This window comes from Perca flavescens, chromosome 20, assembly GCF_004354835.1.
Source record: "Perca flavescens isolate YP-PL-M2 chromosome 20, PFLA_1.0, whole genome shotgun sequence".
Taxonomy (NCBI): domain Eukaryota; kingdom Metazoa; phylum Chordata; class Actinopteri; order Perciformes; family Percidae; genus Perca; species Perca flavescens.
Genome location: NC_041350.1, coordinates 29,097,696 through 29,110,769, shown reverse-complemented (window position 1 = coordinate 29,110,769; position 13,074 = coordinate 29,097,696). Strand labels below are relative to the sequence as shown.

Genomic DNA, 13,074 nt, shown 5'->3' with positions numbered 1-13,074 from the left:
TTGGAAAGTTTGTAAGTACACCAGAAGTTTATGAACACTTGCCTGCTCTCTTCTGCTCTCTGTTGCTGCTGCTGCTGCTACCTGCAGTTAGACGAGTGCTTAGGGCCGTCTATAAATTACTACACCGAAAAGAAATACAACAAAAATATTTATTAATTTAATGATTAAATAAGGTAATGTCTCCAAACTTACCTCAGTTATTACTTGTCTCCTGCTAGTTAAACTACAGCACTTAGTTAAAAAAAAAAAGTTAAATTAAAAAATATTTTTGTTGTATCTCTTTTCGGTGTTGTAATTTGTAGACGGCCCTAAGCACTCGTCTTACAGCAGCAACAACAACAGAGAGCAGAAGCCAGCAGGCAACTGTTATTTACATAAACTTCTGGTGTACTTACAAACTTTCCAATCCATCGTTTTATGAGTACATAACCTACATGTACTACTGTAGACGTTTGGTATCATTTCAGGCATTATTAGTGAGGTCATTTACCAGATCTCCCAATGTTAGACCCAGCTGAAAAAAGCTTCTCGGGGGGTGTTTGGCTCGAGGTCATGGTGCAAAGGACCCTAGGGTGAAATTACTCCGAACCATCACTTTAATGTCCTCCTCATCAGTTCAAACTTTAATACTGTTCATAACAAAACCTGCATGAAGAAAATTGTGTTTGCCTATTACACTTTCTTTTCTCTTCAAATTGTATCTCGGGGTGGGGAGTACCACTAGTTGTTGCTGTGATTTTAGCAAGGTGTTAACAATCACAAATTGTTGTAAACATAAATACTGTGGTGAACCCATGCGTAATGCTGCATGATGGCACTGCTGGCCCTGCAGGTGGACTACGCCAACTATGCCAGGAGAAAGAGAGACTTCAGGGACCATGCAGATTTAAATTCCCTAAAGCTGAGCTCTTGGATCTATGTACTGAATTGGGTCCAGTAGAGAGGGCAACGCACCGGAACCGTGCCATCCCGGTCCAAATAGGCTACAGGTCCTCGTCACTCTGGGGGCCACCGGCTGTTTCCAGAGGGAAATGTCAGACAGCTAAGTGTTTTATATAAATATTACATATAATGTACGTATGCCATATAATGGCATACGTACACTTTTAGTAAGGATCTTACGCACAGTTTAATAAATGAGACCCTAGGACCTTATTATTGTCCCTGATCAAATCTATAATATTACATTTTAGAAAATGTTAAATGTTAAATTGCTGAATGTTAAATATCAAATATTCTAGCTTCTCAAATCAGCGCAGTTGCTTCCAATCCTGGAAGAGACATGAGAAATATTCTTGCTCCAGTAAAGAGCTTTTCTTGTAAACGATTCCCCCCGACAGACAGTGAGTCCAGCCCAGTGAGGGAAGCTCTATTACCCAAAAGCAGACAGTCCGTCAAGCCTCAGGTTGGTGTAATCTACCACATAAATGGAATAAAATCCTCTCTGACCTTTAGAAGTCAATATCAGGTGAAGTAAGATATCAGCTGAAGCCAACAAGCTATAACATCTACAACTTTCACGCTTTCTGTTTACATCAACAATGCTCTCTGTCGTCACACCAGCTCTGCTGCTCATCTCCAAGTCCTGAGATCAAACTCGCCTGAGTGAAGTGAGGCTAATTTACACCATGTTTTATGTAGTGCAAACACTTCAACGGAGAGATCAAGAGAAGAGATGAAAGAGACAAAATGGGGAGGAGATAAAAAAAGGACACAAGAAGAAGAAGACAAGAAAGGCAAAGAACTCGTTAGCGAGTTGCAAAAGCCCAAAGCCAGAGCGAGCCTGATGGTGCAGAGTGATACAATGGGCCTGGAGCTGCTGCTGAAGGCTTTAAACTAAGAGACACAGCCAGGATTAGAAAAGTAGGTGAGAGAATAGACGACAGGCGGAGGAGAGAGAAGGAGGTCAGGAGAACAAAAAAAAAAAAAAAAAAAAAAAAACGAGATAAAAAGTGGGATGAAGAAGACGTGTCTAAACCTGGAGGAGAGGGAGAAAGAAGATGGGAAATAAAGTGAGAGGAAATGGAAGGGAAAAAACAAGAGAGCAATATGGAGACACAGAGAGGAAAGTGGAGAAAAGGTGGAGAGAGGTAAATGGGGGGAAAAGGTAGAAATGTGGAAAGTGAAGTAAAGGAGGGTAAGAGACCGTGAGCGAGGGAGCTTTTCTCGAGTAGAAGAGATGATGGCAGCAAGAAAATTGAATTGTTTTTTCAAGTGCCTTACACTGGCAACAGATCTTCAATGAAAGCTACAAAAGCAAAACACCCCACACATAAAGGCCATTGACACCAACATACGCAGAGCTTTTGAGCACATATAAAATGACTAAGAACCTCACACCTGACATCAGGTCACATTATGATTAAAGTTGCAATGCTAGACAGTTCCTAATATGCTACAAAATCAGGAATTATTGTGTGTTCCTGTACCAAGACAGAAGCGGACCTCCTTAAAAAACTTTTTAATTCATGGTGCAGTTTGCACACAAAAAGGGCAAAGACCAAGAAAGTGCTACATTTATGAGATGTGAAACATAGGCAACAAGGACTGTAAACTCTGCAGAGACCTGACTGAATTGACAGATTAGGTGTTGATGATATAATACAAAGCAGAAATTCAGTATAGGTGAATAAGGTTACATGAAACAAAAGTATGGCTATTAACAGATCAAAGCTTAAGGGGATCAATTTAGAAAACAGAAAAAAAGGTAAATATGAAGGTTTGCTCATTTCTGTCATAATTCGAGTGTCTGTAGTTTGCTAAAGGCCGGCTAACAATTGTGATGATTATTAATATTAAACTGGTTTAAAACTCAAAATGAGATCAACCTGTCATAACTCTTCATGTCAATGCCCTACATTTAAGAAAGGAGTTGCACTTTACCTCAAAATAACGATTTACTGTAATATTTGTACCTCTCTACATGCCGTAAATACATTTGATTATCAAAATGTTACCTACATGTTATCATCACTGACGAGCGTGTATATTGGGGAGAATAATCTGAATCTTTTCATGTGAGCAGATAACATTAGCTCATTAATGCTGCACATATGAATGGAATTTGATTTATATTTCTGCCTTTCTGACTTCACAACAGAAGTGAACCAAAATGCTAACACAGCCACAAAATAATACATCAGTGAATGAAGGTGAATGCAAATGTGTAGCCTGAAGCCACAGCCAATCTCACTAAACAAAATGAACACAATTTAGGAGCAAGCTTCAAACAACATCAATCATTTCTGGATATTAATATCGTTATCTACGATGCAAACTTAAAAGTTGCACTCAAGACACTTTAGGTAGTTGTACCAAACAATATCTGCCAATGAATGTCTGACTGCAGGCACCACAGTGGCCAGAAACTAGAACTGGGTATCGTTCAAAAATATTCAATACAGATACCATGACTTCAATACCGGTTCCTAAGCGTACCTACTTTTTTCTTTTTACACAAATTTAGAGAAGAAATTACAACATTTTGGCACTAATCTTTTTATTTATTTTTCATCTCCTACTACGTGAGCCCCGTTCCTGAGTGTCTCTACGACGTGTATCGTTAGACAGCCAATCACAAACATCATTAGATCTTGGTAGAAGCATGCTGCATGCTTATTGGCTCACGGATGAGATTTACTCCTAAGGTATTGGAATGGGTATTGAATGACAATTTTCGATACTCGATACTTTAGAGGCAATTCGTCGGTGCCTAAAAAGTATTGAATTTGGTAGCGCTACCAGAAACTGCCCTGAATAGAGAGACAGAAGAGAGAAATCCTTAAGAGCAACAGCAGGAGATGGGAAAAGTGGAAGAAAGGAAGAGAGAAACTCCAGGCTGATCTTCAGAGGCTGATGGCGAGCATCTCGGAGAGCAAAGTGTCGAGTGGAGCACTGGGAGCAGCCAGGAGCCTGGACGAGGGACCGGGAGAGGGAGGGGAGGCCGGAGCAGCACAATGCCTCAGTGTAGCCCCTCAGCGAGGCCTCCAAACAAGGCACAATGGCTGCACTGTCAGCAGGCCTTCTCCTGCACTTCCATAGGTCTCCCTGACACCAGGCCTCTCCCCTTTTTCAATAACCAGCACAACAACCTTTTCAGGGGCCGGAGCAACGGTCTGCTCCTCCACCCGGGCCTGAAAGAGACCATTCTGCGCTCAACGGTCGCTGTTTGAGATGGTTTTGGTCTTTCTTCTGTTTTTTAAGTTTTTTTTTTTTCTTTCATTCCAGTGCTACGACTGACATGCTATGGGAGAATGGGGGATTATCACCATCTTGTTGCTCGCTAGGCCGTGGGGCATTTTCCTGCTCCTAATGGCTTGTGGGTAGTGTTGCTGAAAACTGAAAAACCGCAGGGGTTGAAAACATTGTTGTGCATTCAACGTGACAAAGTGCAGAGTTCAGCGATTTCTGTATAAATTGATGGAGCGAGTTTCCATTCAGGAAGAGAATGAATGATTCACAACGGCATTGCCCATGAATGTTTCATTGACGAGACAGGAATGCATGTTAAAAATTCAAAAAAAGGAGTCGAACACTTCAGGAGAGAGCACCCATTCTTAAAAATCACCAGTCAGGTCTTGTGCCAGTGAAGCCCTCCCTTCAGACAAGATCAAAGCCAAAACATGAAAATGGAGATGGTGCTTCATTCATGGAGCATGTTGGCTTTCCAAGGAAGAGATTTGTCATTCTGGCAACAGCCATTAGCCAACTGGAGCGGCTCAAATCCAGCAGCCTCTCAGCTCTGTTGTTGTTGGACTGGTGTTATCATGGCTGCTGCTTGCAAACTTTGATCAATACTGGGGTCAAATGAAATGGCAAGATACACTGTTCAAAAGTTTGGAACCTCCTGCAACAAAGCCTGATTGGGTCCAGGCAGATGGGAAATATATAGATATAGAGGAGTACTCTATATGTCTGTCTAGGTCTTTGATGCTTTCAGGTTGTAAGAAAGTCCTCTTTACAAATAAATGTTTAGTTTTGTACATGGAGAACAAAACACTGTACAATGGTTTAACCAGACTGATAAGTGAAAGGGCAGAAAGAGACAAAGATCCCTCTGAGCAACAGTTGAATAAGAAGAGAAACAATCAACAGTCATTGGTAAAAGAAACTGGAATCTTAGCATTAAAATGAGTGCAGACTCAGATTTTTTTGGTGTCAAGAGCCCAATATCTAAGCCTATAACAAGCTGGAATTAACAGGCAACGTGATGCTTTGGTAAAGCAATTCTTCAAACTTCTCAATAGAAACAGAAGGTTAGTCTAGGGTCACTGTTGGATTATCAGCTCAACATACTATGGTCAGACAACTCGCAGTTTAAACCTCTTCAATCAAACCACTGAGCAGACTGCGGAGGGCCCAAAAACAAACTAACTCAACATTTAGAGTCAAAACACTCACTTTAGAGTTTTGCTTCAATAATGATCTAGGGTCACTTATAGGGCTGCACGATATGAGAAAAATATCTAATTGTGATTATTTTGACAATTGCAATATGATTTACGATATTGGAGGGAATGATCATTTTTGTAACGTTATTCTCATTTTCATTGAAAAAATACTAAAATAAAAAAAAAGATTAGTGTGACTATTGTCTGTAGGATACGATTTATAGGCTGGGACGTCTCTGCAGCACCACAATACTTCATTCAGAATGGTTTGACACAAATATTGCGCCCCCATTGTAATTTGGATATGGCACTAGTCCATATTGTGATAAAATTGCGATTAATTGTGCAGGCCTAGTCATTTACGCTTTTCTGGACTGGAAAACTAATTCAACATCCAAGTTCCAACAGTATTTTCCCCAGTCATGCATCTCTGTAGGGACATCCACTAAATGAAAGTTTGAATCATTCAAAAAAAATTTTTTAAAATAATTTATTTGGGCTTTTCCGCCTTTAATGGACAGGACAGCTAGGTGAGAAAGGGGAGAGCGGGGGAAGACATGCAGGAAATCATCACAGGTCGGATTCAAACCCTGGACCTCTGCCTCGAGGCATAAACCCCCACGTTTATGTGCGCCTGCGCTACCAACTGAACCAACCCGGGCCACGGGCCTAAATTATTTAAAATGTAAATAATACATTTGGTGTCTGAATTATACTGTAAAGATAGCAGTTATTGAATGAAAGAAGACATCACTGTAACAGCTGATTCATAGCTTTTAGTTTCCAGACCTACTGTACCTCCACATCGCTCCGTCAGTGCTGGAGTATGGTCTGGCTACACTGCCTTTCTATTCTGGGATAGGGGGGGGGAAGCTCTGGCTTGTTTGTATTTCTTTAAACCAATCGCAGCCGTCCTGGGCGGTGCTACACCCCGACAGCGGAGATAGCGAGAGGGGAGGGACATTTGGCACCTGTCAGGCTTTATCCCAGAAATGTAACTCCATTGAGCCAGACTAATAGCACGGTTGCGTATGTTTTCTATCGGTTAATCCTTTAGTCTACAAAATGTCAAAACCAAATAGGTCTAAGGTCAAATCTACAAGTGGCTTGTTAGAGGGAGAAATAGCTAGCAGTTAGTTTGATGCAAAGGGTCTCTCCACTAATGCAACAGCGGCAGAATCGTCACTTAAAAATGAGACTGATCTTCAAATCATTTATTGTGGAGCCACAGAATGGTCCATTGTATTTAAGACATCGAGGATCCACTAAAAAAAAAAAAAAAAACTTGTTTCCTTTTGTCTGTCCTTGAGCCTTGCATGGAGGATGAATAGGACACTAGAGCAGCAGGATGCAGATTAAAGTCTCGTCAGACAGACACTCTGTTGAAGTGTCCTTGAGCAAGACACTGTATCACGCTGCCTCGGACCTCCCTGTGGACCAGCATGAACACAAAAGCTCATTTCCCAACGACGATCAATAAAAACATCACATTACCGGCCCCTAAATGGGAATTGCTGTAATGTGTCATCATTGGGGTCATCAATCATCTTGTCAGAGGAAGGAGGAGGAGGAGTGTGGGCTATTTTTTTAAAATCCCAAAACAGTGGCTCTCCATTGATTTTGGTCACAATTGTGAGATTTGGTCTGGTTTTAGGGTTATTTTCTATTTCTGTTTTTTCTTCAGTTTCTGCTTTTGTTTTTCGTGTCAGTCATTTTTTTCGGCTTTTTTTTTTGAGTTGTTTGGGTTTATCTCAGTTTTTCCTATTTTTGTGTTTATTCAAGGTTTTTTGTTGAGGGTATTTGTTTCTTTATTATTTTAGTTTTTTGTGTTCCTCTTTCTCAGATGTTCAAGTTTTTCTGTTCCTTAGTTTTTCATCTTTATATTTTTCTCATATTTTTTTTCCATTTTGTGTCTAATTTTATTCTCTTTTTTCCAGTTGTCTGTAATAACACAAACCTCCAATGAATAGTTGACTGTTTGAAGGGTAAATAATGGAAAACACACCATTTGCTGATCGGGGGGGTTTAGGCTTCAGTGTCTTGCTCAAGGACACGTGGATAAGAGGAGCGGGAGATCAAACCACCATCACACTGTCGAGCCACAGCCCTCTTACAGCATAAATGATCTCATCTTATCTGAGAACATCTTAGTTAGAGAAAATGCTTGAAGGGTTTCCATTGAAGTGAATTCCAAGTTTCATATTTGTTGCTGTGACCTCTTTTCCTCTCTTCTGTACACAAACAGGGTTTGGCCGCGATCCTTAAAGTCTGTAATAAGTTTGTTGTCTTGCTTTTATCTGTGTTTACATCTCCGTCACTCTTAGGGAGCTCAGTGACAAACCCATTTAGTTAAAAAGCGTTTTTTTAAATATATATTTCTCTTGAAGAGAGACTGCTGCTAAAAATAAAAAAATAAATGAGCAGACTTATCAAACTCATCGGTGGGTCTAGGACCAAATACAGTGAATTATCACAGAGCCCAGGACAGGGTTCACGAAGGCCCTGCAAACTGCAACCAGATGACTCACCACAGTGTGAGTGAGGAAAGAGGTAACAGGGGGGTGGGGGGTGTGAGGGTTCCCTTAATCACTAAACAGCTGGCTCTATAGGGCTCCGGTAAAGCTTTAAGATGGTACCTAAGACCAACATTAACTGAAAGGGCTTTAAGTTTTTAAAAGAACCACGGGAAACCAATTTCCACCTACACCAAACCAACTGAAAAAAAACCTTAGCTTTTCTCCTCGCTGCAAAAAAACCCCCATTAAAGCTGTCTGAAAGGCTCGGTGTGGATCAGTCCCCTGAATGCATGTCGTGAGGGGGAGGGGGGCAACAGCCGGAGACAAATCCTGGCAGAGAAGGTGGAAGAAGAGAAAAATCCCACACGAGTTAAAAAGCGAACAAAAAAAAAACTCACACAAAACTGAGCATCTGTCCTCCTGTCGCAGGTGATTATTCTGGGCGACAGGAGAAGGGCCGCCTCATCATTATGGAGTGCAGCCACCGTCTTGTGCCAGAAAAACTAAACAAAAAGCGAGTGGCTTTGACCCCGGTGGCAGAGGAGGAACGGCTGGTGTTGCATCAGACACGAGCAAACACTCTGCATCCATCTCGCCTTTATTCAATCCAGCATCTGCTGTTTGCGTTGAGGATTATTAACTGAGGGACTGAGCAAACATAATTAAATATGGATTCATGTACTTTAGGTGTTGTTTCTAAGGAGTGTGCTGGTGGCTGACATTACAGGTAATGGTGGTAACAAGTGGAGAGCACACAAGTCATTATCTAATTAAATTTAGAAGTATTTAACATGATAGGCAGGGCTAGAAAAGGACCACTTAAAAGATGCTAAAACAACAGCTGTTTTTTTATGAGTTTGTGTTTACTCAACATCCATCGCAGCTCCTTAATATGCTCACAATATGGAGGAGACTTTGACATCAGATCTGATGCTAACAAAGAGAAATAGACAGACAGCTCGATTAAAAGTAGTATTTAAGTGGATTTCAGACAAATGTTGTCGAGTAAATAGTACAATATTTGAAATGTAGTAAAGAAGTATGAAGTAGCAGAAATCGGAAATACTTGGGTAAGGTACAAGTAGTCAAAAAAGTACAGTACTTGGGTAAATGTACTTAGCTACTTTCCAAAGGAACTACCGAATATCTGTGAAGTTATATCCAAGTTTATTTTACCCTTTAAGAATGGGATGAATTCATGTTGTTTTAATGGTTCATGTTTTATTGTCTATTTTCATAATGTATTTAATCGATATCTAATCTTTTATCTAAAATGAGCCGATTGATGGATAAGACAGTTATTAGCCTAAGTCAAAAACTACCAGCGGATGATCGGAATTTCCTACTGCAGCAGCAGATATAGATTATGTTCAGTGGTGCAACTAATCCTTTCGTCTATAAAATGTCAAAAACAAGACTGTGGAGCCAAAACTGCTGGATTTGTTAAGCCAACAGCCCAAAACCCAAAGACATTCAATTTACAACATAAGACACAGAAAAGCAGGAAATCTTCACATTGGCGATACTGGAGCCAAATTATTTTATCGATAATGTTTATGAAATGGCCAAAAATCATTATTGGCTGTAAACTTTCGGTCATCAACTCTAAATGTACCGTATATCAATACACTCAATACAAGGCTGATATTGACACACACACACTTTCTGTCTGCGCCCCCACTACTCTGAACGCTGATTTGTCCGCTTTGACTTCAGTTTGCTACACTTCCCAGAATGACTTCTGGAACCTCTAAGAAATGGTGTGAACCTGTTTTCGTGCACAAGCATATATATCGGTCGGGATTGTACAGTGTCAACGATCAGTCAGATTGCCTGCACAATGGTTCATGTTATAATCCGGTTTTTGGAATCTGGATAAGGTGTTAATCTGGTTCTCGACCAACCCGAATATACCTGGTGGTTTACTCTAAAGAGACCAGGTACAGACGCCTGACTGATTCACCTGCTCACAGGTATAAAACATGCCGTCCACCGACCTTTTTCCCAGGGTGCTGAGGGGCGTGCTGAGGCTGAGCGGGACCCGTGCGGGTTGGCGGTTGCGTCCCGTCAGTTTGGTGGCAGACGGCTCCTTCTTAGGGGTCTCGGCCTGGCGAGCCGGGCTGGCGCCGGGCTTGATGTTGAGGTCCTTCAGGACATCGTAGTTGATCTTGTTGGAGATCTTCTTCTGCTCCAGCATCTTCTCGATGGCCTCGTCTGCGGTGTTGGCTCGGATCGGGGGGTGCCTCTTGATGGGTCCTCTGGGCTGTCGGGGGGGAAAAGACCACAGTACAAAATAGCTGTTATCAAAGAAGAACCTCTATCATAATGAGCAGAAATAAAAAAAAAAATAAAAAAGCCAACCCAACACCACCCTGATTGCAGTGCCACATTTTAAAACAGGTCATGATTAAGACCTTGTAGTTGATCCAACTTTACTAAATTTACTAAGATGAGGGTCAAAGGCTATCTGGAAATGTGCAGCTTCCTATTAGACCAATTAGGTCGCAGATGAAAAGGATTTGCGAGAGGAACATCATCTGCAAGCAAATGTACAGCTGAACACATTTCTGTAATCAGCCATTTATCTCAATTAGGATGCCATATTGGGGTTCTCACCCAGTTCCAGTTATTAAACATTCACCTTGACCTCACTCCACATTATGGCTACAGATCAGCGGAGATTCTCTTCACCGGAACCAAAAACTTTTAAAAACACATTTCACAATGACATGGGTTTAAATCTCACAAGCTGATATACACAATGACTGGCAATTTAATTTGAAATCCTGAGCTGACAGTACACTGACCCCCCTACAACAGCCGCTAATCAACTCACATCGTTAAGCGTTATAAGCCACAAAAGTATGCTCGCTTTGTCATGCACACACATAACGAGAATGTCCTCCGTTTTATTCATTTATTCACTCATTTGTCAGTGAAATGACAGAGTGTGGCTGCTTGGATCAGCGCTGTCAGGAGGCTGCATGTCTCATTAGCTCTCTGTTCCACTGCAGTTGAGCCAACTAGTTAAAACCAGTGAACAGATGTTGACTAACAAAGGGCCTGTGCCAGAACCAGTAATGGGACATGAGAGGCCGCCTGTCTGTCTGGTTTTAGTTTGATCATCTGTCTGTCTCACTCTGCATCTGTCTCACAGTGTCACTATGATTATATATGAGTGTCTGTCTGCCCACCTGACCTGATGAATATTTTACTACTTTTTTTCTAAAGATTATTTTTTTGAGCTTTTTGGCCTTTATTGATAGGACAGATGAAGGCAGGAAAGGGGGTATAGAGACAGGGGGGCGACATGCAGCAAAGGGCTGCAGGTGGGACTTGATCCCAGGCCGCTGCGGTAAAGACTGAGCCTTGGTACATGGGGCGCACGCTCTGCCAGGTGAGCTACCAGGGCGCCCCCCACACACACACACACACACACACACACACACACACACTCTCAATAGGTAACTTAGTTCTCCCACACTACACTGCTCCTCTGCACCCTTCACCGGCTCCTGGTGGCAGATCCAATCCGATTCAAGTCACTGGTACTTGCCTACCGCGCAGCGAACGACTAAGGCCCATCCCACATCCAGGACATGGTCCGATCATACACCCCAGCCCGTCCACTACGCCCTGCTGCTGCCAAACTGCTTGCTACCTCCTCACTCTGAGGGGGGGCCCTGCTACTCAACATAATCTCCACTGTTAGCTGTCCTGGTTCCACCACAGTGGAACCAGCTGCCCGCTGACATCAGGACAGCAGATACCCAACACGCTTCTTTCACAGACTGAAAACTCACCAGCTCTTGGCCCATGAATGACAAAAAAAAAAAAAAAAAACTCTCTATGTTTTTGTTTTTTATTTTCTTTATTTTTAAAATGTAGCATTTTAAGCAGTTTTACTTGTTTGGTGAATTTTATCTACTCGAAACTCTAAAATAAAAAAGGATTAAGCGCTTCTTTGTGGGCTGAGAAAATTCTCCTCATGCTTAAGATAACTAAACAATTTAAAAGCTAAAAACAGGGCTGATTTTAGGGCTGAATGTTGACCTTTTTGGAGATCCATAGCTTTCCAAGGACTGCGACAATATGCAACCTGTGAGGAGCCACAACTGTCTGCGTTTCGGTCCGTTTGCTTGAATGTTCTGAGACCGCCTGCGAGTGTCTGACCATCGCTCGGTCTGTGCTTCCCGTGTTTGCCGAGCTCCGACAAGCTGCCCTTTCCTTATCTCATAGTTTTTAAGGCTGCATGCTGTTACCTTCTTTTCTTTGTAGATCCCGAGCGCCTTCTCCTTTGCTATCTTTGCTTCCTTCTCTGAAAGCAGAAGCAAGAAACAGTCTGAAAATACAAACTAAGATAACAACATCAATATGAGGCAGTGCGAGGTCACCGCAGGACGCTGGGAGGTTCAGTCGGACGTTTAACTTTGTTCGGCTGATAAAATACTGGAAGGTGTGGAAGGTAAGTTTTGGGACAACTGAGCCACTGCAGGCAAATAAAAAGTTAAATTCTGCATTGAAATACAACCAGCACAGAAATCATGTTGCACTGTGAACGTACCTCTCTGCTCTTTGAGGTAGTCAGAGTTTTCTGCCATCCACAGCGCCGTCTTCACTTTGATTTCTGTGTCACTCAGCAGATACTGCAGAGACAGTGGAGAAGAACAACGATTTAACAAAAGGATGGTATTTTTGTGTATTAGGTCAAATGCTTTCTCTCTTAATCTAAGCTGTCTGGACGCCTGGGTAGAGCAGGCGCCTACATATAGAAGTTTACTCCTCGACGCAGCGGCCTAAAATGCCCCAAAAAAAATAAAAAAAATAAAATAATCTAAGCTGTATATACCTGGCCCATAACTGTATGTATTCAATATGTTTTCGTTTTATTTTAAGAACTGAACAGACAAATGTCTCCTTCATGGACACACAGTGATCAGCTGATACTCCGGTGTAAATCCGACAAAGCTGAGGTTCACTAAACACAATGTACTAAAGGGCAACATTGCAAAACATGTTCAAAGTTTTGTACTCTAGTGTAAAGTAAGATACTTAAATATGCAGTGCGAGTACTTCAATTCTGTTTATTCAAATTGTGGGCTGATAATGACACTTTGAAAGGATCATTCTGCTGAGTCGAAGCCTTAGCCATCTCTCCTATTGGTTAC

General features: G+C 41.8%; 1 protein-coding gene across 1 annotated transcript in view; it reads right to left on the bottom strand.

The window, feature by feature from the left end:
* The window catches only part of brf1a (BRF1 general transcription factor IIIB subunit a), a 131,013-nt gene that overhangs the window by 37,952 nt on the left and 79,987 nt on the right, over nucleotides 1-13,074 (bottom strand). The window contains exons 14-16 of the mRNA XM_028565554.1: nucleotides 12,471-12,552; nucleotides 12,169-12,224; nucleotides 9,904-10,169 (exon numbers count right to left, since the gene is read on the bottom strand). Of these exons, the coding sequence (XP_028421355.1) occupies nucleotides 9,904-10,169; nucleotides 12,169-12,224; nucleotides 12,471-12,552 (404 nt within the window). The remainder of the gene's footprint in view (nucleotides 1-9,903; nucleotides 10,170-12,168; nucleotides 12,225-12,470; nucleotides 12,553-13,074) is intronic.